Genomic DNA, 22383 nt, shown 5'->3' on the forward strand with positions numbered 1-22383 from the left:
AATACAGGGTGGAGTACTGGGTGGTAGACGGCTAGTAACAGTGACTAAGTTCAGGGCAGGGTACTGGGCGGAGGCCGGCTAGAGGGGACTATTTAACAGTCTGATGACCTGGAGATAGACCACACATTAAGTATTGTGGTGTCAGCATCATGTTATGGGTATGCTTGTCACTGGCAGGGAAGAGGGAGATTATCAGGATCAAAAGAAATATGAAAGGAGCAAAGTGTAGACTTTGTATAGGCACTGTACAGCCTTAACTGTGGAGTGACCCCATAAAATGGGATATCAGCCAACTCAGTGACAACCACAGAACACAACTATGTATAGTTTACACAAATATTAGTCTCTTAGCTCTTATTGCAGGACTTTGACTGTGGTACATCACCCTCCATAACCAACCTATTGTGTGTATTGAACATTCATATTGGACAGCCTTACCTATAGAGTAGCACCACCACCCATCAGCCCATTATCTTCTTGATGTCAAAGCTGCATTGTATTGTTGCTATATGAGTTTATGATTAATAATCCTATTTCAAGACACACTAAGATGTCACCATACTATTCATTTAAAGCCCCTCTGTCAGATATAAATCATCAGAGTGGGAAACCAACTGACATGGAAACAATGGAGCAAATGTATCACTATCAGAGGGGTGAATTATGACATCATATAGAACTACTCAGACATTCCAAATCAGGCTTCATCCACATCATGAAGGTGGATATTGATCCAACCATTTCAAAAGTAATGACCGGGCTGATGGAAACAGGATATGCCTGTACACTTTTATAAATGCCGACAGACGATTTGTTACTTCGTTTGACAATTTGTTTGTATGTTTGTGTCAGTAAAAATGTCTAAGCGAGAAATGGCTGTGGAAACTCCTTAATGATAACAATCACATCTTAGTTAACTTGGAGTCACATGATGATATGTTGTGTGGTCCTCCCACTATGACTTGAGAAACCATGTAGTTTATTAGGCTACAGATGAAATAAGTTATGAACTTCACAGGGTGGTGAAAGTGCACATGATGAGCTTGATGCTCCTTTCCAATACATTTTGAGGTTCTTATTCTGGTGACATGATGATCGATGCTTGGTTGCCATTTGACAAATAAAATAATAATCTCATCATTCGGGTAAAAACTTTTATTCAACCAGTGGGAGGTTTGTAAATGCCCCCAGGAAAGTCGAAAGAGGAACTCTTCATTGAGACAATAATAAACAGCAATCCATGGGAGAGTTGTGGTGGATATTATAAACTAAGGATCTGCTGGAGTCCAAGTCAAACCAAGATTCTTTATTTCTGAGCTCAGAGAGAATAACAGAGTTACACAGCGCAGTGTAGACAGTCTGAATTCCTGAAGCATTGAGTGATTAGCACATATCTTTATAGTTTCCTGTTCCTGGGAGGGACTTTATTCATACAAGGATGCAGGTGCAGCTGGTTTGCAACACAGAATGATAGTCCCAAGTACAGGAGATTATAATAGGACAGTTTCACAAGGTTAGTCACATACTCAGTTATGTGGACACACAAACAATTAACATTTTCCATTACAGAGTCTGAACATTTTCATTTCATTAAATCATCAGTGGGCTACAATGCAAATGTCAACAATGGAACAAATACATCACATCCAAATATCACTTGATTATCTGTAGTGCTGGAGGAATGACACACCCAGATAAACACACAAAGAGTTTAAAAAAAGGACAACTTATATTCAAACTGACAGACTCCATATTCACTTCATGTTTTCTAATAAAAACAAACAAATATATGTTTGAGTATACCCTGTACCATTTAATTTCATATGGTAAAGACAGTAAAACACATTGTCAGTCAACAATATAAGACAACGGGAGCACTGTGTATGTTCTCTGATGAATTTTAAGTCAATGTGATGTGAAATATCAACATACACGCTAAGATAAGTAATTTCTCTCTCCTGTGTGGATTCTCTAATGACGTTTAAGTGACTTATGAGTAATATGTTTTCCCACAGTCTGAGCTTTTTCTAAGCCTTCTCCTCTGTGTGCAGTCTAATGTGTTCTTTCAGGCTTCCTAAATGGGCAAATGGTTTGCACCCTGGGAGGAGTGGTAAGGCTTCTCTCCTGTGTGTATTCTCTCATGTCTTTTCAGGTTTCCTCTCTGGTTGAAAAACTTTCCACATTGGGAGCAGTGGTAAGGCTCTCTCCTGTGTGTATTCTCTCATGTTGTTTCAGCATCCCCGACCGGGCGAAACACTTTCCACATTGGGAGCAGTGGTACGGCTTCTCTCCTCTCGTGTTTTTTCAGGTTTCCTCTCTGGTTGAAACACTTTCCACACTGGGAGCAGTGGTAAGGCTTCTCTCCTGTGTGTATTCTCTCATGTTCTTTCAGCTCCCCCGAACGGGCGAAACACTTTCCACATTGGGAGCAGTGGTACGGCTTCTCTCCTGTGTGTATTCTCTCTCTCCTGTGTGTAGTTTGTTCTTTCCCCGGCCGGGCGAAACACTTTCCACATTGGGAGCAGTGGTACGGCTTCTCTCCTGTGTGTATTCTCTCATGTTCTTTCAGCTTCCCCGGGGCCGAAACACTTTCCACACTGGGAGCAGTGGTAAGGCTTCTCTCCTGTGTGTATTTTCACATGTTGTTTCAGGTCCCCCGAACGGACAAAACACTTTCCACATTGAGAGCAGTGGTACGGCTTCTCTCCTGTGTGTATTCTCTCATGTTCTTTCAGCATCCTCAACCGGGTGAAACACTTTCCACATTGGGAGCAGTGGTACGGCTTCTCTCCTGTGTGTATTCTCTCGTGTAGTTTCAGCTCCCCCGAACGGGCGAAACACTTTCCACATTGGGAGCAGTGGTACGGCTTCTCTCCTGTGTGTATTCTCTCATGTTCTTTCAGCATCCTCAACCGGGTGAAACACTTTCCACATTGGGAGCAGTGGTACGGCTTCCCTCCTGTGTGTATTCTCTCGTGTAGTTTCAGCTCCCCCGAACGGGCGAAACACTTTCCACATTGGGAGCAGTGGTACGGCTTCTCTCCTGTGTGTATTCTCTCGTGTAGTTTCAGCTCCCCCGAACGGGCGAAACACTTTCCACATTGGGAGCAGTGGTAAGGCTTCTCTCCTGTGTGTATTCTCTCATGTTCTTTCAGCTCCAAGTCTCCGACCACTACCTTGTATCCTTTTCCCTCTTGCTCTCATCCAACACTTCCCACACTGCCCCTACTCGGATGGTATCGTCCCAATCTTCGCTCTCTCTCCCCAGCTACTCTCTCCTCTTCCATCCTATCATCTCTTCCCTCTGCTCAAACCTTCTCCAACCTATCTCCTGATTCTGCCTCCTCAACCCTCCTCTCCTCCCTTTCTGCATCCCTTGATTCTCTATGTCCCCTATCCTCCAGGCCGGCTCGGTCCTCCCCTCCTGCTCCGTGGCTCGACGACTCATTGCGAGCTCACAGAACAGGGCTCCAGGCAGCCGAGCGGAAATGGAGGAAAACTCGCCTCCCTGCGGACCTTGCATCCTTTCACTCCCTCCTCTCTACATTTTCCTCTTCTGTCTCTGCTGCTAAAGCCACTTTCTACCACTCTAAAGTCCAAGCATCTGCCTCTAACCCTAGGAAGCTCTTTGCCACCTTCTCCTCCCTCCTGAATCCTCCTCCCCCTCCCCCTCCTCCCTCTCTGCAGATGACTTCGTCAACCATTTTGAAAAGAAGGTCGACGACATCCGATCCTCGTTTGCTAAGTCAAACGACACCGCTGGTTCTGCTCACACTGCCCTACCCTGTGCTCTGACCTCTTTCTCCCTCTCTCTCCAGATGAAATCTCGCGTCTTGTGACGGCCGGCCGCCCAACAACCTGCCCGCTTGACCCTATTCCCTCCTCTCTTCTCCAGACCATTTCCGGAGACCTTCTCCCTTACCTCACCTCGCTCATCAACTCATCCCTGACCGCTGGCTACGTCCCTTCCGTCTTCAAGAGAGCGAGAGTTGCACCCCTTCTGAAAAAACCTACACTCGATCCCTCCGATGTCAACAACTACAGACCAGTATCCCTTCTTTCTTTTCTCTCCAAAACTCTTGAACGTGCCGTCCTTGGCCAGCTCTCCCGCTATCTCTCCCAGAATGACCTTCTTGATCCAAATCAGTCAGGTTTCAAGACTAGTCATTCAACTGAGACTGCTCTTCTCTGTATTACGGAGGCCCTCCGCACTGCTAAAGCTAACTCTCTCTCCTCTGCTCTCATCCTTCTAGACCTATCAGCTGCCTTCGATACTGTGAACCATCAGATCCTCCTCTCCACCCTCTCCGAGTTGGGCATCTCCGGCGCGGCCCACAATTGGATTGCGTCCTACCTGACAGGTCGCTCCTACCAGGTGGCGTGGCGAGAATCTGTCTCCTCACCACGCGCTCTCACCACTGGCGTCCCCCAGGGCTCTGTTCTAGGCCCTCTCCTATTCTCGCTATACACCAAGTCACTTGGCTCTGTCATAACCTCACATGGTCTCTCCTATCATTGCTATGCAGACGACACACAATTAATCTTCTCCTTTCCCCCTTCTGATGACCAGGTGGCGAATCGCATCTCTGCATGTCTGGCAGACATATCAGTGTGGATGACGGATCACCACCTCAAGCTGAACCTCGGCAAGACGGAGCTGCTCTTCCTCCCGGGGAAGGACTGCCCGTTCCATGATCTCGCCATCACGGTTGACAACTCCATTGTGTCCTCCTCCCAGAGCGCTAAGAACCTTGGCGTGATCCTGGACAACACCCTGTCGTTCTCAACTAACATCAAGGCGGTGGCCCGTTCTTGTAGGTTCATGCTCTACAACATCCGCAGAGTACGACCCTGCCTCACACAGGAAGCAGCGCAGGTCCTAATCCAGGCACTTGTCATCTCCCGTCTGGATTACTGCAACTCGCTGTTGGCTGGGCTCCCTGCCTGTGCCATTAAACCCCTACAACTCATCCAGAACGCCGCAGCCCGTCCTGGTGTTCAACCTTCCCAAGTTCTCTCACGTCACCCCGCTCCTCCGCTCTCTCCACTGGCTTCCAGTTGAAGCTCGCATCCGCTACAAGACCATGGTGCTTGCCTACGGAGCTGTGAGGGGAACGGCACCTCAGTACCTCCAGGCTCTGATCAGGCCCTACACCCAAACAAGGGCACTGCGTTCATCCACCTCTGGCCTGCTCGCCTCCCTACCACTGAGGAAGTACAGTTCCCACGCAGCCCAGTCAAAACTGTTCGCTGCTCTGGCCCCCCAATGGTGGAACAAACTCCCTCACGACGCCAGGACAGCGGAGTCAATCACCACCTTCCGGAGACACCTGAAACCCCACCTCTTTCAGGAATACCTAGGATAGGATAAAGTAATCCTTCTCACCCCCTCCCCCCTTAAAAGATTTAGATGCACTATTGTAAAGTGGCTGTTCCACTGGATGTCTTAAGGTGAACGCACCAATTTGTAAGTCGCTCTGGATAAGAGCGTCTGCTAAATGACTTAAATGTAAATGTAAATGTATTCTCTCGTGTTCTTTCAGCTTCCCCGACCGGGTGAAACACTTTCCACATTGGGAGCAGTGGTAAGGCTTCTCTCCTGTGTGTATTCTCTCATGCTGTTTCAGCGCCCCCGACTGGTTGAAACACCTTCCACATTGGAAGCAGTGGTAAGGCTTCTCCCCTGTGTGTATGCTCTCATGTTGTTTCAGTTGTGCTTTCTGTTTAAAACTCTTTTCACACTGGGAGCACTGGTGTCGTCTTGCTGGTTTGGACGTCCCTGGCTCTGGTTCCTCTGAGTCTGGTCTTTCTCCTGCCAAAGATAGTGTTATTTTTAAATAGAGACCCAAATGAAACCACATGATAAAAAAACCTTGCTACGAGGGTAAATCCTAAATCAGATCTCTCAATAACCTGAGGCCAGTTTTAACAATCTTAGTGTGATTTTAAAACAAATGTAGAGCTTCCTGTTAATTACTGCTATGTTTACATTACTTATTCATCCTGTTTTACAAGTCAGAACACAAAAAACTAGACAGTTCTAGGACACTGAAGACACAGACGTCGCTGGATTCCAATTGAACAGGTGGTTCTAAATATATAACTTTCATAGCTGTATGATACAGAATGTGACCTACACACTTCCTTAAACATAAAATAACTAAAGAAGTAATTTTGTGTGGAAGTCCAAAACGAGTTTTTACGTCGCAGATACAAAGCACATCAGTAACATCTCCCCGTTGTTGAAAGGGTTCGACACATTGCTGTTTAATTGGACCAATTTCTTACTTAGACTTTCAACATTTTGATTATCGCTGATGTCATATTTTGGGTAAATGTTCCTAAAACTGATAGTAACAACAAAAAACAAAAATATAAACGCAACATGTAAAGTGTTGGATGTTTCATGAGCTGAACAAAAAAGATTGCAGAATTTTTTACATCCCTGTTAGTCAACATTCATTCTTTGCCAAGATAATCCATCCACCTGACAGGTGAGGCATATCAAGAAGCTGATTGAACAGCTTGCTTATTACACAGGTGCACCTTGTGCTGGGGATAACAAAAGGCTACATCGAAAATGTGCAGTTTGTTCACACAACAATGCCACAGATCTCTGAGGGAGCGGGCAATTGGCATGCTGATTGCAGGAATGTCCACTGGAGCTGTTGTCAGGGAATTTAATGTACAGTACCAGTCAAAAGTTTGGACTCACCTACTCATTCAAGGGTTTTTCTTTATTTTTACTATTTTCTACATTGTAGAATAATAAAGACATCAAAATTATTAAAAAACACATGGAATCATGTAGTAACCACAAGTGTTAAATCAAAATATATATTTTATTCTTCAAAAGTTGCCACCCTTGCTTTCTCTCAAACAGCTTCACCTGGAATCCTTTTCCAACAGTCTTGTAGGCGTTCCCACATATGCTGAGAACTTGTAGGCCGCTTTCCCTTCACCTCTGCGATCCAACTCATCCCAAATGACAGTGGGACTAAGCCCAAACTAGATGGGATGGCATATAGCTGTAGAATGCTGTGGAAACCATGCTGGTTAAGTGTGACTTTGATTTATTTATTCATGACATTGTCAACAGCAAAGCACCCGCACACCATCACATCTCCTCCTCCATGCTTCACGGTGGGAACCACACATGTGGAGAATCTGTTCATCTACTCCTCGTCTCACAAAGACATGACGCTCGGATCCAAAAATCTCAAATTTGGACTCATCAGACCCAAGGACAGATATCCACCGGTCTAATGTCCATTGCTCGTTTTTCTTGGCCCAAGCAAGTCTCTTCTTCTTATTGGTGTGCTTGAGTAGTGGTTTCTTTGCAGCAATTCGACCATGAAGGCCTGATTCACACAGTCTCCTCTGAACAGTTGATATTGAGATGTGTCTGTTCATTCAACTCTGTGAAGCATTTATTTGGGCAGCAATTTCTGAGGCTGGTAACTCTAATGAACTTATCCTCTGCAGCAGAAGTAACTCTGGGTCTCAATAAAATGCAAATTAATTACTTAAAAATCATTCAATGTGATTTTCTGGATTTTTGTTTTAGATCCCTCTCTCATGGTTGAAGCCTGCTATAAACCACCCTCTGCCCCCAGCTGTGCTCTGGACACCATATGTGAACGGATTGCCCCCCATCTATCTTTGAGCTCGTGCTGCTAGGCGACCTAAACTGGAACATGCTTAACACCCCAGCCATCCTACAATCTAAACGTGATGCCCTCAATCTCACACAAATTATCAATGAACCTCCCCAAAGCCTTAAACACGGGCACGCTCATAGATATCATCCTAACCAACTTGCCCTCTTAATACACCTCTGCTGTTATCAACCAAGATCTCAGCGATCACTGCCTCATTGCCTGCATCCGTAATGGGTCAGCGGTCAAACGACCTCCACTCATCACTGTCAAACGCTCCCTGAAACACTTCAGCGAGTAGGCCTTTCTTATCGACCTGGCCGGGGTATCCTGGAAGGATATTGATCTCATCCCGTCAGTAGAGGATGCCTGGGTATTTTTTTTAAATGCCTTCCTAACCATCTTAAATAAACATGCCCCATTCAAGAAATTTAGAACCAGGAACAGATATAGCCCTTGGTTCTCCCCAGACCTGACTGCCCTTAACCAACACAAAAACATCCTATGGCGTTCTGCATTAGCCTCGAACAGCCCCCGTGATATGCAGCTGTTCAGGGAAGCTAGAAACCATTATACACAGGCAGTTAGAAAAGCCGAGGTTAGCTTTTTCAAGCAGAAATTTGCTTCCTGCAACACTAACTCAAAAAACATCCGAAAAATATTCCAAATTAGCTCCACAGGGCACACACTTTCTAGTAGGCTTAAATTAAAGACAAGGAAAATAGGAATGGCAATATCGGCCGCTATTATCCTCAATTTTCCATCCACGTTGTCAGACACCAGTGACTTTTATTTGCGCAAAAATTAATTGAAGATGCTCCACAGCTTTTTACAATCATTCTTCATGTCATTTATCTTTGTTTCATTGTGTACTTTATTCTTTTTATTCAGTTTAGTCACATGATTTCTCAATTTGCAATAGGTTTGCCAATCAGTTATACAGCCAGACCTATATGCCATCTCTTTTGCCTCCCTCTTCATCATACCATTTTTTAAATTCCTCATCAATTCACGTGGATTGAACAGTTTTTACAGTCATTTTCTTAATGGGTGCTGCTTATTAGTAACTGGGATAAGCAGATTCAAATGTGTCAAGGGCAATTTCTGGTTGCTCATCATTACACACCATGGACCAACAAATATTATTTACATCAATAACATAGGAATCACTACAAAAAATGTATGACCTCTTATACACAATATTAGGCCCAGCCTTTGGAACTGTGGTTTTCCTAGACATGGCTACTATAATGTGATCACTACATCTGATGGATCTGGATGCTGCTTTAAAACCCATTTCTGCAGCATTAGTAAAGATATGATCAAACCATGTTGATGATTTCATTCCTCTACTGTTTGTCACTACCCTGGTAGGTTGATTGATAACCTGAACAAGGTTGCCGGCACTGGTTACAGTTTGAAGCTTTTGCTTGAGTAGGCAGCCTGATCACAGTTTTCCTCCAGTATTAGTTAATTAATTACCAAAGTCTTGAGTTTAGTTTGCCTGTTCTACAGTCTTGTAAAGATAGGGGCGTTGACTGGGACAGGCAATGTAACATCCATAATGTTTTAAGGAAAAGTTTTTGTAAAACAAGCATCTTACATCAGATCATTGAAACTTTCTCTCCAAAGCTGACTTTAATCAAGGTTTTATATGGTCTATTGGTTTCTCTCTTTTCATTGGCAGAATCCTTTTTCAGTGTTATGATATTCATAACATCCATATACACCAGTCTATCTTCCTGTCAACTAACACAACTCTGCTGGTTGTCCTGGTAACAGATACCAGTGGGCAGATCTATTGTATTTGTTCCAACTAAACTACAGCACTTACTTTGATGTGTCAAATCTGATCCTTTCTTCTCTTCTCCTCCTCTCACAGTTCCACTCAGCCCCGTTGTTTTCCTGCAGTCCACCAGCAGCACAGACAACCTCTTCATACCCAGCAGTAAGGTGCTACCAGGAGAGGCACGATACAGGGACTCCGGGAGGGAGGAAGGGCTAGCGTTGTCCTGGTAACCATAAAGATGGGACACAGACACATATCATTATGGATGCTGATGTCACTGTTGTCATGAAGTGCTTTACAGAAACCCAGCCCAGACCCAGAGAGAGCAAGCTGTATGCTAGACCAGACCAAGCTGTACCATCTGGTGTTCTGATCTGGAGAGACTCTTCTCTGCCTCGTCAGCATCAGGATGTTGTTGAAGCTCCCCAGAGGATCCACCATAGTCATGTCTCTCTCCTGTGTTAATGAGAACATCAAAATGAGTCGTAAACTTATAACCGTCTAATAAAATCATAGGGTCTTACAAGAGGCATGAATATGTCCCTTTGATATTTTAAGTAGAGATTATGCTTCAATATTGAATTTTAAAAGCCTGTTATATTAGATGAGGGGAACTTTAATATAGACCACATGGAGAATTCAATACATCTAAATGAAAAGCCCTCAAATATATGAACCAATTGCAGATCGACCCTTTAACAATTTATATAGAACTGAACAACATATTCAAGTGTAGAACTTCAGTAGAATGCTCCTAAAAAAAAAACACATTCATTCAACAACTGCATGGTTTGTGTCCCTGTTTTTAAGATAGCACTCACTGATGGTAATCGGATATTTTGTCTCCTCCTCTTTCACTCCCAAAACGTCTTCCTTCTTCACCTTTATTGAGATAGCATCCTCTTCCTCTATAAAAGGTTAATTCTCTTCTTTCACTATAACAGCCTTCTCTTCCTCCTTTTTCATTCTGAAATGTTCTTTCACTATAACAGCATCTTCTTCCTTCATTATAACAGCCTCCTCTTCCTCCTTTTTCATTCTGAAATGTTCTTTCACTATAACAGCATCTTCTTCCTTCACTATAACAGTCTCCTCTTCCTCCTTTTTCATTCTAAAAGGTTCTTTCTCTTTCACTGTAACATCCTCCTCTTCTTCAATGTTCAGTGCCAGAGCTTCTTTCTCCAAACAGCAGACCTCCTCTTCTATAGCAGGGGATGAGTACTTTAATGAACTCATGGTCAGGGATGTTAGCTAGCTAGTTAGCATTAGCGACTAGCCTAGTGCTAGGCTCAGCATCAATCTTTAACAAGTTTGCAAATTCGGTTACAGTTAACCAGTTAATACGTCAACAGAACTGTGTTTAAAACACTGAGATTAGATCATGTACATTAAGATGGTCTAAAGCGTCAATCTTTCACTTTTATGTTGGCTAGCAAGCTACCGCCGTGGTTGAAAGAGTTGGCGCCTTGTTGTTCCTGAAGAAGCGTCCGTCCAGTCCATTATACGTCACGAAAGAAGAGTCAACTGAAAGACGCTCGTCGCCATCTGCTGACTGGAGTGGGTAACGCAGTTTGGAAACAATACACTACACTTTTGTATTGGAAAGAACGTACCGTAATTTCCGGACTATAAGCCGATACTTTATTCCCACGCTTTGAACCTCGTGGTTTATACAATGACGCGGCTAATTTATGGATTTTTCCGCTTTCACAAGATTCATGCCGCCAAAAAAACTGAGCACTGTCACATAATGTGACGTAAATCGAGCGCGCTCAAACTTCCCATCATTCTGATTACGGTAATAATTTTGTCACCCTCATCATGGCAAAGACACCAAGAAATGTATATGATGCAGCTTTCAAGTTGAAGGCGATCGATCTGGCTGTTGGAAAAGGAAAGAGAGCTGCTGCACGGGAGCTTGGCCTTAATGAGTCGATGATAAGACGTTGGAAACAGCAGCGTGAGGAACTGACTCAGTGCAAAAAGACAACAAAGGCTTTCAGAGGGAAGAAAAGCAGATGGCCCAAAGTATTTGCAGCCACTCGACATCAGTGTAAATCGCTGTTTTGTTCCGTTTAAGAAATGTTTTTCAACAGAATCTTCGGAATGAATAAACCCCTGATCATGTGTAAACACAGTTCACTTTCATTACAGGCACGTTGTAGTCCTTCTCTCCTCCTCTCACCTTTTCCCTTCGCTTCTGGACATTCTTCAGCTGGATCTTCGCAACTAGCTATCGAGCTAAACAGCAACCCTGGTTGTTTACTCCTGGCTAGCGTTTCCACCCACGTAGCTTGAAGCTAGCCCGGCCAGAGCTCCTAGCATACTCCTGGGCTACAATACCTTGACTACGACCGGTCTATCGATATCACTGCATGAAGAGGAATAAACAGACTCACCCCATCGCGACGTCCTCCAAAGGCTAACTCTCTAGCCCTCGCTATCTCCTTGCTTGCTAGTTCGGCATGCTAACTGCTAGCTTGTTTAGCCCAGGTCCGCTAACTACTACCTTGTTTACCCCGGCCTGCTAATCTGTTAGCACAGGCCTGCTAACCGTCTTGCATCGCCGCGTCCCTAAAACGCAGTGGCCCATATGTACTCTCTCTTCCCGTTTAAAAAAAATAAATTGTTTATACCTTCCGGAAACCTGCCTCACCCAATGTGATACGGAATCGCTATTATCTTTATTTTTAGAACACACTCAAGAACCTCCAGAAGCTAACCAGCTAGCTAGCTACAAGATATTTAGTCATTGTTAGTTTTCTTAACCTGGATAACACTCGCCAGCCCAGCCCCCCTGCCCCATCCACCGCTGCCCCCTGGACTCTGATCACTTGGCTACATAGCTGATGCACGCTGGACTGTCCATTAATCACGGTACTCCATTCTGCTTGTTTGTTTTATCTGTCGGCCGAGTTGCCTAGTCAATGCCACCTCACCTGCTGTTGTTATGCTAGCTGATTAGCTGTTGTCTCACCCACTGTTTTAGCTAGCTTTCCCAATTCAACACCTGTGTTACTGTATGCCTCGCTGTATGTCTCTCTCAAATGTCAATATGCCTTGTATACTGTTGCTCAGGTTAGTTATCATTGTTTTAGTTCACAATGGAGCCCCTAGTTCTATTCCTCAGACCCCTGATACCTCCTTTGTCCCACCTCCCACATATGCGGTGACCTCACCCATTACAACCAGCATGTCCAGAGATAAAACCTCTCTCATCATCACCCAGTGCCTGGGCTTACCTCCGCCGTACCCGCACCCCACCATACCCCTGTCTGTGCATTATGCCCTGAATATATTCTACCATGCCCAGAAACCTGCTCCTCTTATTCTCTGTCCCCAACGCTCTAGGCGACCAGTTTTGATAGCCCTTAGCCGCACCCTCATACTACTCCTTCTCTGTTCCGCGGGTGATGTGGAGGTAAACCCAGGCCCTGCATGTCCCCAGGCACCCTCATTTGTTGACTTCTGTGATCGAAAAAGTCTTGGTTTCATGCATGTCAACATTAGAAGCCTCCTCCCTAAGTTTGTTTTACTCACTGCTTTAGCACACTCTGCTAACCCTGATGTCCTTGCCGTGTCTGAATCCTGGCTCAGGAAGGCCACCAAAAATTTAGAGATTTCCATACCCAACTATAACATCTTCCGTCAAGATAGAACTGCCAAAGGGGGAGGAGTCGCAGTCTACTGCAGAGATAGCCTGCAAAGTAATGTCATACTTTCCAGGTCTGTACCCAAACAGTTCGAACTACTAATTCTGAAAATTACTCTCTCCAGAAATAAGTCTCTCACTGTTGCCGCCTGCTACCGACCCCCCTCAGCTCCCAGCTGTGCCCTGGACACCATTTGTGAATTGATTGCCCCCCATCTAGCTTCTGAGTTTGTTCTGTTAGGTGACCTAAACTGGGATATGCTTAACACCCCGGCAGTCCTACAATCTAAGCTAGATGCCCTCAATCTCACACAAATCATCAAGGAACCCACCAGGTACAACCCTAACTCTGTAAGCAAGGGCACCCTCATAGACGTCATCCTGACCAACTGGCCCTCCAAATACACCTCCGCTGTCTTCAACCAGGATCTCAGCGACCACTGCCTCATTGCCTGTATCCGCTACGGTGCCGCAGTCAAACGACCACCCCTCATCACTGTCAAACGCTCCCTAAAACACTTCTGTGAGCAGGCCTTTCTAATCGACCTGGCCCGGGTATCCTGGAAGGACATTGACCTCATCCCGTCAGTTGAGGATGCCTGGTCATTCTTTAAGAGTAACTTCCTCACCATATTAGATAAGCATGCTCCGTTCAAAAAATGCAGAACTAAGAACAGATACAGCCCTTGGTTCACCCCAGACCTGACTGCCCTCGACCAGCACAAAAACATCCTGTGGCGGACTGCAATAGCATCGAACAGTCCCCGCGATATGCAACTGTTCAGGGAAGTCAGGAACCAATACACGCAGTCAGTCAGGAAAGCTAAGGCCAGCTTCTTCAGGCAGAAGTTTGCATCCTGTAGCTCCAACTCCAAAACGTTCTGGGACACTGTGAAGTCCATGGAGAACAAGAGCACCTCCTCCCAGCTGCCCACTGCACTGAGGCTAGGGAACACGGTCACCACCGACAAATCCATGATTATCGAAAACTTCAACAAGCATTTCTCAACGGCTGGCCATGCCTTCCGCCTGGCTACTCCTACCTCGGCCAACAGCTCCGGCCCCCCCGCAGCTCCTCGCCCAAGCCTCTCCAGGTTCTCCTTTACCCAAATCCAAATAGCAGATGTTCTGAAAGAGCTGCAAAACATGGACCCGTATAAATCAGCTGGGCTTGACAATCTGGACCCTCTATTTCTGAAACTATCCGCCGCCATTGTCGCAACCCCTATTCCCAGCCTGTTCAACCTCTCTTTCATATCGTCTGAGATCCCCAAGGATTGGAAAGCTGCTGCAGTCATCCCCCTCTTCAAAGGGGGAGACACCCTGGACCCAAACTGTTACAGACCTATATCCATTCTGCCCTGCCTATCTAAGGTCTTTGAAAGCCAAGTCAACAAACAGGTCACTGACCATCTCGAATCCCAACGTACCTTCTCCGCTATGCAATCTGGCTTCCGAGCCGGTCACACCTCAGCCACACTCAAGGTACTAAACGACATCATAACCGCCATCGATAAAAGACAGTACTGTGCAGCCGTCTTCATCGACCTTGCCAAGGCTTTCGACTCTGTCAATCACCATATTCTTATCGGCAGACTCAGTAGCCTCGGTTTTTCGGATGACTGCCTTGCCTGGTTCACCAATTACTTTGCAGACAGAGTTCAGTGTGTCAAATCGGAGGGCATGTTGTCCGGTCCTCTGGCAGTCTCTATGGGGGTGCCACAGGGTTCAATTCTCGGGCCGACTCTTTTCTCTGTGTATATCAATGATGTTGCTCTTGCTGCGGGCGATTCCCTGATCCACCTCTACGCAGACGACACCATTCTATACACTTTCGGCCGTCATTGGACACTGTGCTATCTAACCTCCAATCGAGCTTCAATGCCATACAACACTCCTTCCGTGGCCTCCAACTGCTCTTAAACGCTAGTAAAACCAAATGCATGCTTTTCAACCGATCGCTGCCTGCACCCGCTTGCCCGACTAGCATCACCACACTGGATGGTTCCGACCTTGAATATGTGGACACCTATAAGTACCTAGGTGTCTGGCTAGACTGCAAACTCTCCTTCCAGACCCATATCAAACATCTCCAATCGAAAATCAAATCAAGAGTCGGCTTTCTATTCCGCAACAAAGCCTCCTTCACTCACGCTGCCAAGCTTACCCTAGTAAAACTGACTATCCTACCGATCCTCGACTTCGGCGATGTCATCTACAAAATTGCTTCCAACACTCTTCTCAGCAAACTGGATGCAGTTTATCACAGTGCCATCCGTTTTGTCACTAAAGCACCTTATACTACCCACCACTGCTCTAGTCGGCTGGCCCTCGCTACATATTCGTCGCCAGATCCACTGGCTCCAGGTCATCTACAAGGCCATGCTAGGCAAAGCTCCGCCTTATCTCAGCTCACTGGTCACGATGGCAACACCCATCCGTAGCACGCGCTCCAGCAGGTGTATCTCATTGATCATCCCTAAAGCCAACACCTCATTCGGCCGCCTTTCGTTCCAGTACTCTGCTGCCTGTGACTGGAACGAATTGCAAAAATCGCTGAAGTTGGAGACTTTTATCTCCCTCACCAACTTCAAACATCAGCTATCTGAGCAGCTAACCGATCGCTGCTAACCGATCGCTGCAGCTGTACATAATCTATTGGTAAATAGCCCACCCATTTTCACCTACCTCATCCCCACAGTTTTTATTTATTTACTTTTCTGCTCTTTTGCACACCAATATCTCTACCTCTACATGATCATCTGATCATTTATCACTCCAGTGTTAATCTGCAATATTGTAATTATTCGCCTACCTCCTCATGCCTTTTGCACACATTGTATATAGACTCCCCTTTTTTCTCTACTGTGTTATTGACTTGTTAATTGTTTACTCCATGTGTAACTCTGTGTTGTCTGTTCACACTGCTATGCTTTATCTTGGCCAGGTCGCAGTTGCAAATGAGAACTTGTTCTCAACTAGCCTACCTGGTTAAATAAAGGTGAAATAAAAAATTTAAAAAATAAAAAATACTCAGAGGAGAAACGGAAACTCGCTGTGCTCCAGGCTACACCATGGTGCTACCCTACAGAATGCTGCTGAGGCTACTGTAGACCTTCATGTTTTCATCAATTATTTGGTGACGTGATTATATTTAGTCGCCTTCCTCCTCTGAGGAGCCTCCCTTCCTCCTCTGAGGAGCCTCCCCTTCCTCCTCTCAGGAGCCTCCCCTTCCTCCTCTCAGGAGCCTCCCTTCCTCCTCTCAGGAGCCTCCCCTTCCTCCTCTGAGGAGCCTCCCCTTCCTCCTCTGAGGAGCCTCCCCTTCCTCCTCTGAGGAGCCTCCACTGCACCCAAAGGACACCCAGCCAACTTGACAATTGTGGGAAGCATTGAGTCAACATGGGCCAGCATCCCTGTGGAATGCTTTCGACACCTTGTGGAGTCCATGCCCCGATGAATTGAGGCTATTCTGAGGGGCAAAGGGGAGGGTCCAACTCCATATTAGGAAGGTGTTCGAAATGTTTGGTATAATCAGTGGATACATCTGCCATTTAGCAGACACTTATATCCAAAGGGATTTGCAGTCATGTTTGCAAACACTTAACATATGGATGGTCCCAGGAATAAAACCCACTACCCTGGTTTAACAAGCACTACGCTCCACCAACTGAGCTACAGGACCACAAGGAATGATCAAGGAATGACGCAGATAAACACACACAGCCTGAGTTTGAAAAATATAATTGAATCAAAGACCGTAACATTGAAACTGACATACTTCATATTAGACGTAGACCGATTCATCTGAATGGCCGATTAATTAGGGCCGATCTCGGGTTTGGTATTTTTGGGCGGCGATTTTGCAAAACATTTTTTTACACCTTTATTGAACTCGGCAAGTCAGTTAAGAACACATTCTTATTTTCAATGATGGCCTTGGAACGGTGGGTTAACTGCCTTGTCCAGGGGCAGAACGCTAGATTTTCACCGTGTCAGCTCAGGGGATCCTGCCTTGCAACCTTACAGTTAACTTGTCCAACGCTCTAACCACCTGCCTCTCATTGCACTCCACGAGGAGCCTGCCTGTTACGCGAATGCAGTAGAAGCCAAGTTAACACCATCCAGTCCCAGCCTTCAGCTCCATTCAACCCCTCCCATCTGTCTCTTAACACCATCCAGTCCCTTCAGCTCCATTCAACCCCTTATGGAAAAGGTTGTTGTAAAACATGCACCTTACATCAGATCATCTTGAAACTTTCTCTCTAAAGCGAACTTTCATCAAGGTTTTATATGGTCTATTGGTTTCTCTCTAAAGCGAACTTTCATTAAGGTTTTATATGGTCTATTGGTTTCTCTCTAAAACAAACTTACATCAAGGTTTTACATGTCAACTAACAGAACTGTCTACTGTGGTGGAAATATACCAGTCTATCTTCCTGTCAACAAACAGAACTCTGCTGGTTGTCCTGGTAACAGACACAAGTCTATCTTCCTGTCAACAAACAGAACTCTGCTTGTTGTCCTGGTAACAGATTCCAGTGGGCAGATCTATTTCATTTGTTCAAACTAAATTACAGCACTTACTTTGATGAGTCAAATCTGATCCTTTCTTCTCTTCTCCTCCTCTCACAGTTCCACTCAGCCCCGTTGTTTTCCTGCAGTCCAACCGCAGCACAGACAACCTCTTCATACCCAGCAGTAAGGTGCTACCGGGAGAGGCACGACATGGGGACTCCTGGAGGGCGGAAGGGCTAGCGTTGTCCTGGTAACCATAAAGAGGGGACACAGACACATATCATTATGGATGCTGATGTCACTGTTGTCATAAAGTGCCTTACAGAAACCCAGACCCAGATAGAGCAAGCTGTATGCTAGACCAGACCAAGCTGTACCATCTGGTGTTCTGATCTGGAGAGACTCTTCTCTGTCTCGTCAGCATCAGGATGTTGTTGAGGCCCCCCAATGGATCCACGATAGTCATGTCTCTCTCCTGTTTGAACGAGAACATCAAACAGATGGTGAACTTATTACCATCATCAATTATTACTGTCTATTACAGTCATAGGGTCTTATCAGAGGCATTAATATCTCTAAATTAATTGGGTGCCTTTTGTGTCCCTTTGATATTTTAAGTATAAATGATGCTCCATTATTACATTTTGAAAGCCTGTTATATATAATTAAATCTCATTTAACAGTCCCAAAAATATGTAGCAATGGCAGATTGACCCTTTAACAATTTATATAGTACTGAACATCATATTGAAGTGAAGAACTTCAGTAGAATGCCCCTTAAAAACCACACATTAGTTCAACAACTGCATAGTTTGTGTCCCTGTTTAAGACAGTACTCACTGGTGTTAATCTGATATTCTGTCTCCTCCTCTTTCACTCCCAAAACGTCTTCCTCCTTCACTGAGATAGAACCTTTTAGAGAGGAAGAGGATGTTTTCTCTTCTTTCCCTATAACAGCCTCCTCTTCCTCCTTTTTCATTCTGAAAGGTTCTTTCTCTCCTTTCACTGTAATATCCTCCTCTTCGTCTTTCACGACAATGTTCAGCGCCAGAGCGTCTTTCTCCGGACAGCAGACATCCACTTCTTTAGCAGGGGATGAGTAGTTTAATGAGCTCATGGTCAGGGATGTTAGCTAGCTAGTTAGCATTAGCGAATAGCCTAGTGCTAGGCTCAGTATCAATCTTTAACAAATTTGCAAATTGAACAAGCAAATTAGGTTCAAGTTAACGTCAACTGAAATGTGTTTTAAACACTGCGATTAGCTAATGCACATTAACATGGCCTAAAAATCTTTCAGTTTTTATGTTGTCTAGCAAGCTATCGGGGTGGTTGAAAGAGTATCCGTGTTGTTGTTCCTGAAGAAGCGTCCGTCCAGTCCATTATACGTCACACAAGAAGCATCACCTGAAAGACGCTCATCGCCATCTGCTGGCTGGAGTGGGTAACGCAGTTTGGAAACAATAGTTACGACACTTTTTGTATTGGAAAGAACGTCATAATTATTTAACAATAAGCTGATATATTTTCTCTTACGTCTTACAACTAATACTTTCCTGTACACAGACGTAGAAGCGTAATATGAATATGTAGATGATGAATAAATACTTCCATGAATAGGAAGTGTGTTTATACTTATTTACTCTATTCTTTTTTTATCTAGATGTGACCATACTATTCCCTTAAAGCTACGCTACAAAGCTACAACAGGTGTAGACATTATCGTAAAATTCTTACTGACAAGCCCTTAACCAACAATGTAGTTAAGAAAAATAAGAGGTAAGAAAAAAAGTTACACAATAAAAAAACTATACCGTGGCTACAGAGTCAATGTGGAGGTTATATACAGGGGGTACCAGTACAGAGTCAATGTGGAGGCTATATACAGGGGTACCAGTACAGAGTCAATGTGGAGGCTATATACAGGGGGTACCGGTACAGAGTCAATGTGGAGGCTATATACAGGAGGTACCAGTACAGAGTCCATGTGGAGGCTATATACTGGGATGTACTGGTACAGAGTCAATGTGGAGGCCATATACAGGGGTACTGGCACAGAGTCAATGTGGAGGCTATATACAAGGGGTACCAGTACAGAGTCAATGTGGAGGCTATATACTACAGTACAGAGTCAATGTGGAGGCTATATACAGGAGGTACCTGTACAAATCAAATCAAATCAAATCAAATTTATTTATATAGCCCTTCGTACATCAGCTGATATCTCAAAGTGCTGTACAGAAACCCAGCCTAAAACCCCAAACAGCAAACAATGCAGGTGTAAAAGCACGGTGGCTAGGAAAAACTCCCTAGAAAGGCCAAAACCTAGGAAGAAACCTAGAGAGGAACCAGGCTATGTGGGGTGGCCAGTCCTCTTCTGGCTGTGCCGGGTAGAGATTATAACAGAACATGACCAAGATGTTCAAATGTTCATAAATGACCAGCATGGTCGAATAATAATAAGGCAGAACAGTTGAAACTGGAGCAGCAGCACAGTCAGGTGGACTGGGGACAGCAAGGAGTCATCATGTCAGGTAGTCCTGGGGCACGGTCCTAGGGCTCAGGTCCTCCGAGAGAGAGAGAAAGAAAGAGAGAATTAGAGAGAGCATATGTGGGGTGGCCAGTCCTCTTCTGGCTGTGCCGGGTGGAGATTATAACAGAACGTGGCCAAGATGTTCAAATGTTCATAAATGACCAGCATGGTTGAATAATAGTAAGGCAGAACAGTTGAAACTGGAGCAGCAGCATGGCCAGGTGGACTGGGGACAGCAAGGAGTCATCATGTCAGGTAGTCCTGGGACATGGTCCTAGGGCCCAGGCCAGTTGAAACTGGAGCAGCAGCATGGCCAGGTGGACTGGGGACAGCAAGGAGTCATCATGTCAGGTAGTCCTGGGGCATGGTCCTAGGGCTCAGGTCCTCCGAGAGAGAGAAAGAAAGAGAGAAGGAGAGAATTAGAGAACGCACACTTAGATTCACACAGGACACCGAATAGGACAGGAGAAGTACTCCAGATATAACAAACTGACCCTAGCCCCCGACACATAAACTAATGCAGCATAAATACTGGAGGCTGAGACAGGAGGGGTCAGGAGACACTGTGGCCCCAACCCGAGGACACCCCGGACAGGGCCAAACAGGAAGGATATAACCCCACCCACTTTGCCAAAGCACAGCCCCCACACCACTAGAGGGATATCTTCAACCACCAACTTACCATCCTGAGACAAGGCCGAGTATAGCCCACAAAGATCTCCGCCACGGCACAACCCAAGGGGGGGCGCCAACCCAGACAGGCCGACCACAACAGTGAATCAACCCACCCAGGTGACGCACCCCCCCAGGGACGGCATGAGAGAGCCCCAGTAAGCCAGTGACTCAGCCCCGTAACAGGGTAGAGGCAGAGAATCCCAGTGGAAAGAGGGGAATCGGCCAGGCAGAGACAGCAAGGGCGGTTCGTTGCTCCAGAGCCTTTCCGTTCACCTTCCCACTCCTGGGCCAGACTACACTCAATCATATGACCCACTGAAGAGATGAGTCTTCAGTAAAGACTTAAAGGTTGAGACCGAGTTTGCGTCTCTGACATGGGTAGGCAGACCGTTCCATAAAAATGGAGCTCTATAGGAGAAAGCCCTGCCTCCAGCTGTTTGCTTAGAAATTCTAGGGACAATTAGGAGGCCTGCGTCTTGTGACCGTAGCGTACGTGTAGGTATGTACGGCAGGACCAAATCAGAGAGATAGGTAGGAGCAAGCCCATGTAATGCTTTGTAGGTTAGCAGTAAAACCTTGAAATCAGCCCTTGCTTTGACAGGAAGCCAGTGTAGAGAGGCTAGCACTGGAGTAATATGATCAAATTTTTTGGTTCTAGTCAGGATTCTAGCAGCCGTATTCAGCACTAACTGAAGTTTATTTAGTGCTTTATCCGGGTAGCCGGAAAATAGAGCATTGCAGTAGTCTAACCTAGAAGTGACAAAAGCATGGATTAATTTTTCTGCATCATTTTTGGACAGAAAGTTTCTGATTTTTGCAATGTTACGTAGATGGAAAAAAGCTGTCCTCGAAATGGTCTTGATATGTTCTTCAAAAGAGAGATCAGGGTCCAGAGTAACGCCGAGGTCCTTCACAGTTTTATTTGAGACGACTGTACAACCATTAAGATTAATTGTCAGATTCAACAGAAGATCTCTTTGTTTCTTGGGACCTAGAACAAGCATCTCTGTTTTGTCCGAGTTTAATAGTAGAAAGTTTGCAGCCATCCACTTCCTTATGTCTGAAACACATGCTTCTAGCGAGGGCAATTTTGGGGCTTCACCATGTTTCATTGAAATGTACAGCTGTGTGTCATCCGCATAGCAGTGAAAGTTTACATTATGTTTTCGAATAACATCCCCAAGAGGTAAAATATATAGTGAAAACAATAGTGGTCCTAAAACAGAACCTTGAGGAACACCGAAATTTACAGTTGATTTGTCAGAGGACAAACCATTCACAGAGACAAACTGATATCTTTCCGACAGATAAGATCTAAACCAGGCCAGAACATGTCCGTGTAGACCAATTTGGGTTTCCAATCTCTCCAAAAGAATGTGGTGATCGATGGTATCAAAAGCAGCACTAAGGTCTAGGAGCACGAGGACAGATGCAGAGCCTCGGTCCGTTGCCATTAAAATGTCATTTACCACCTTCACAAGTGCCGTCTCAGTGCTATGATGGGGTCTAAAACCAGACTGAAGCATTTCGTATACATTGTTTGTCTTCAGGAAGGCAGTGAGTT

At 45.2% G+C, this 22383-nt stretch overlaps 1 protein-coding gene and 1 long non-coding RNA gene across 3 annotated transcripts; one reads left to right on the forward strand and one right to left on the reverse strand.

Annotated features, from left to right (window-relative positions):
• Window positions 1–5326: 5326 nt before the first annotated feature.
• Window positions 5327–18731, reverse strand: LOC135567326 (zinc finger protein 189-like). Of its 2 annotated transcripts, XM_065014749.1 has the most exons (4): window positions 18455–18731; window positions 17992–18089; window positions 17684–17861; window positions 5327–5812 (listed from the first exon to the last, which is right to left on the reverse strand). In XM_065014749.1, exons 1-4 carry the CDS (start codon window positions 18729–18731, stop codon window positions 5358–5360), a joined length of 1008 nt encoding a protein of 335 aa, XP_064870821.1. In that variant the 3' UTR covers window positions 5327–5357. The 2 variants fall into 2 exon arrangements, 1 of the variants encoding a protein (XP_064870821.1); XR_010462328.1 differs by lacking the exons at window positions 17684–17861; window positions 17992–18089; window positions 18455–18731 and adding an exon at window positions 9493–10104.
• On the forward strand, window positions 11659–19249 carry LOC135567327 (uncharacterized). The gene is made up of 2 exons (XR_010462329.1): window positions 11659–12324; window positions 17732–19249. It is a non-coding gene; the product is annotated as an uncharacterized LOC135567327 (long non-coding RNA).
• Window positions 19250–22383: the final 3134 nt, after the last annotated feature.

This window comes from Oncorhynchus nerka, unplaced genomic scaffold (genome assembly GCF_034236695.1).
Source record: "Oncorhynchus nerka isolate Pitt River unplaced genomic scaffold, Oner_Uvic_2.0 unplaced_scaffold_2129, whole genome shotgun sequence".
NCBI lineage: Eukaryota > Metazoa > Chordata > Actinopteri > Salmoniformes > Salmonidae > Oncorhynchus > Oncorhynchus nerka.

Bases quoted from the DNA above. Each gene is read 5' to 3' on its own strand.
- LOC135567326 (XM_065014749.1), bottom strand. From the start codon at position 18,731: ATGAGCTCATTAAACTACTCATCCCCTGCTAAAGAAGTGGATGTCTGC. The intron at 17,862-17,991 runs GTACAGCTTGGT...TATGGTTACCAG, and splicing joins CCAGATCAGAACACCAGATG to GACAACGCTAGCCCTTCCGC. The intron at 5,813-17,683 runs GTAAGTGCTGTA...TATCTTTGGCAG, and splicing joins ATCAGATTTGACTCATCAAA to GAGAAAGACCAGACTCAGAG.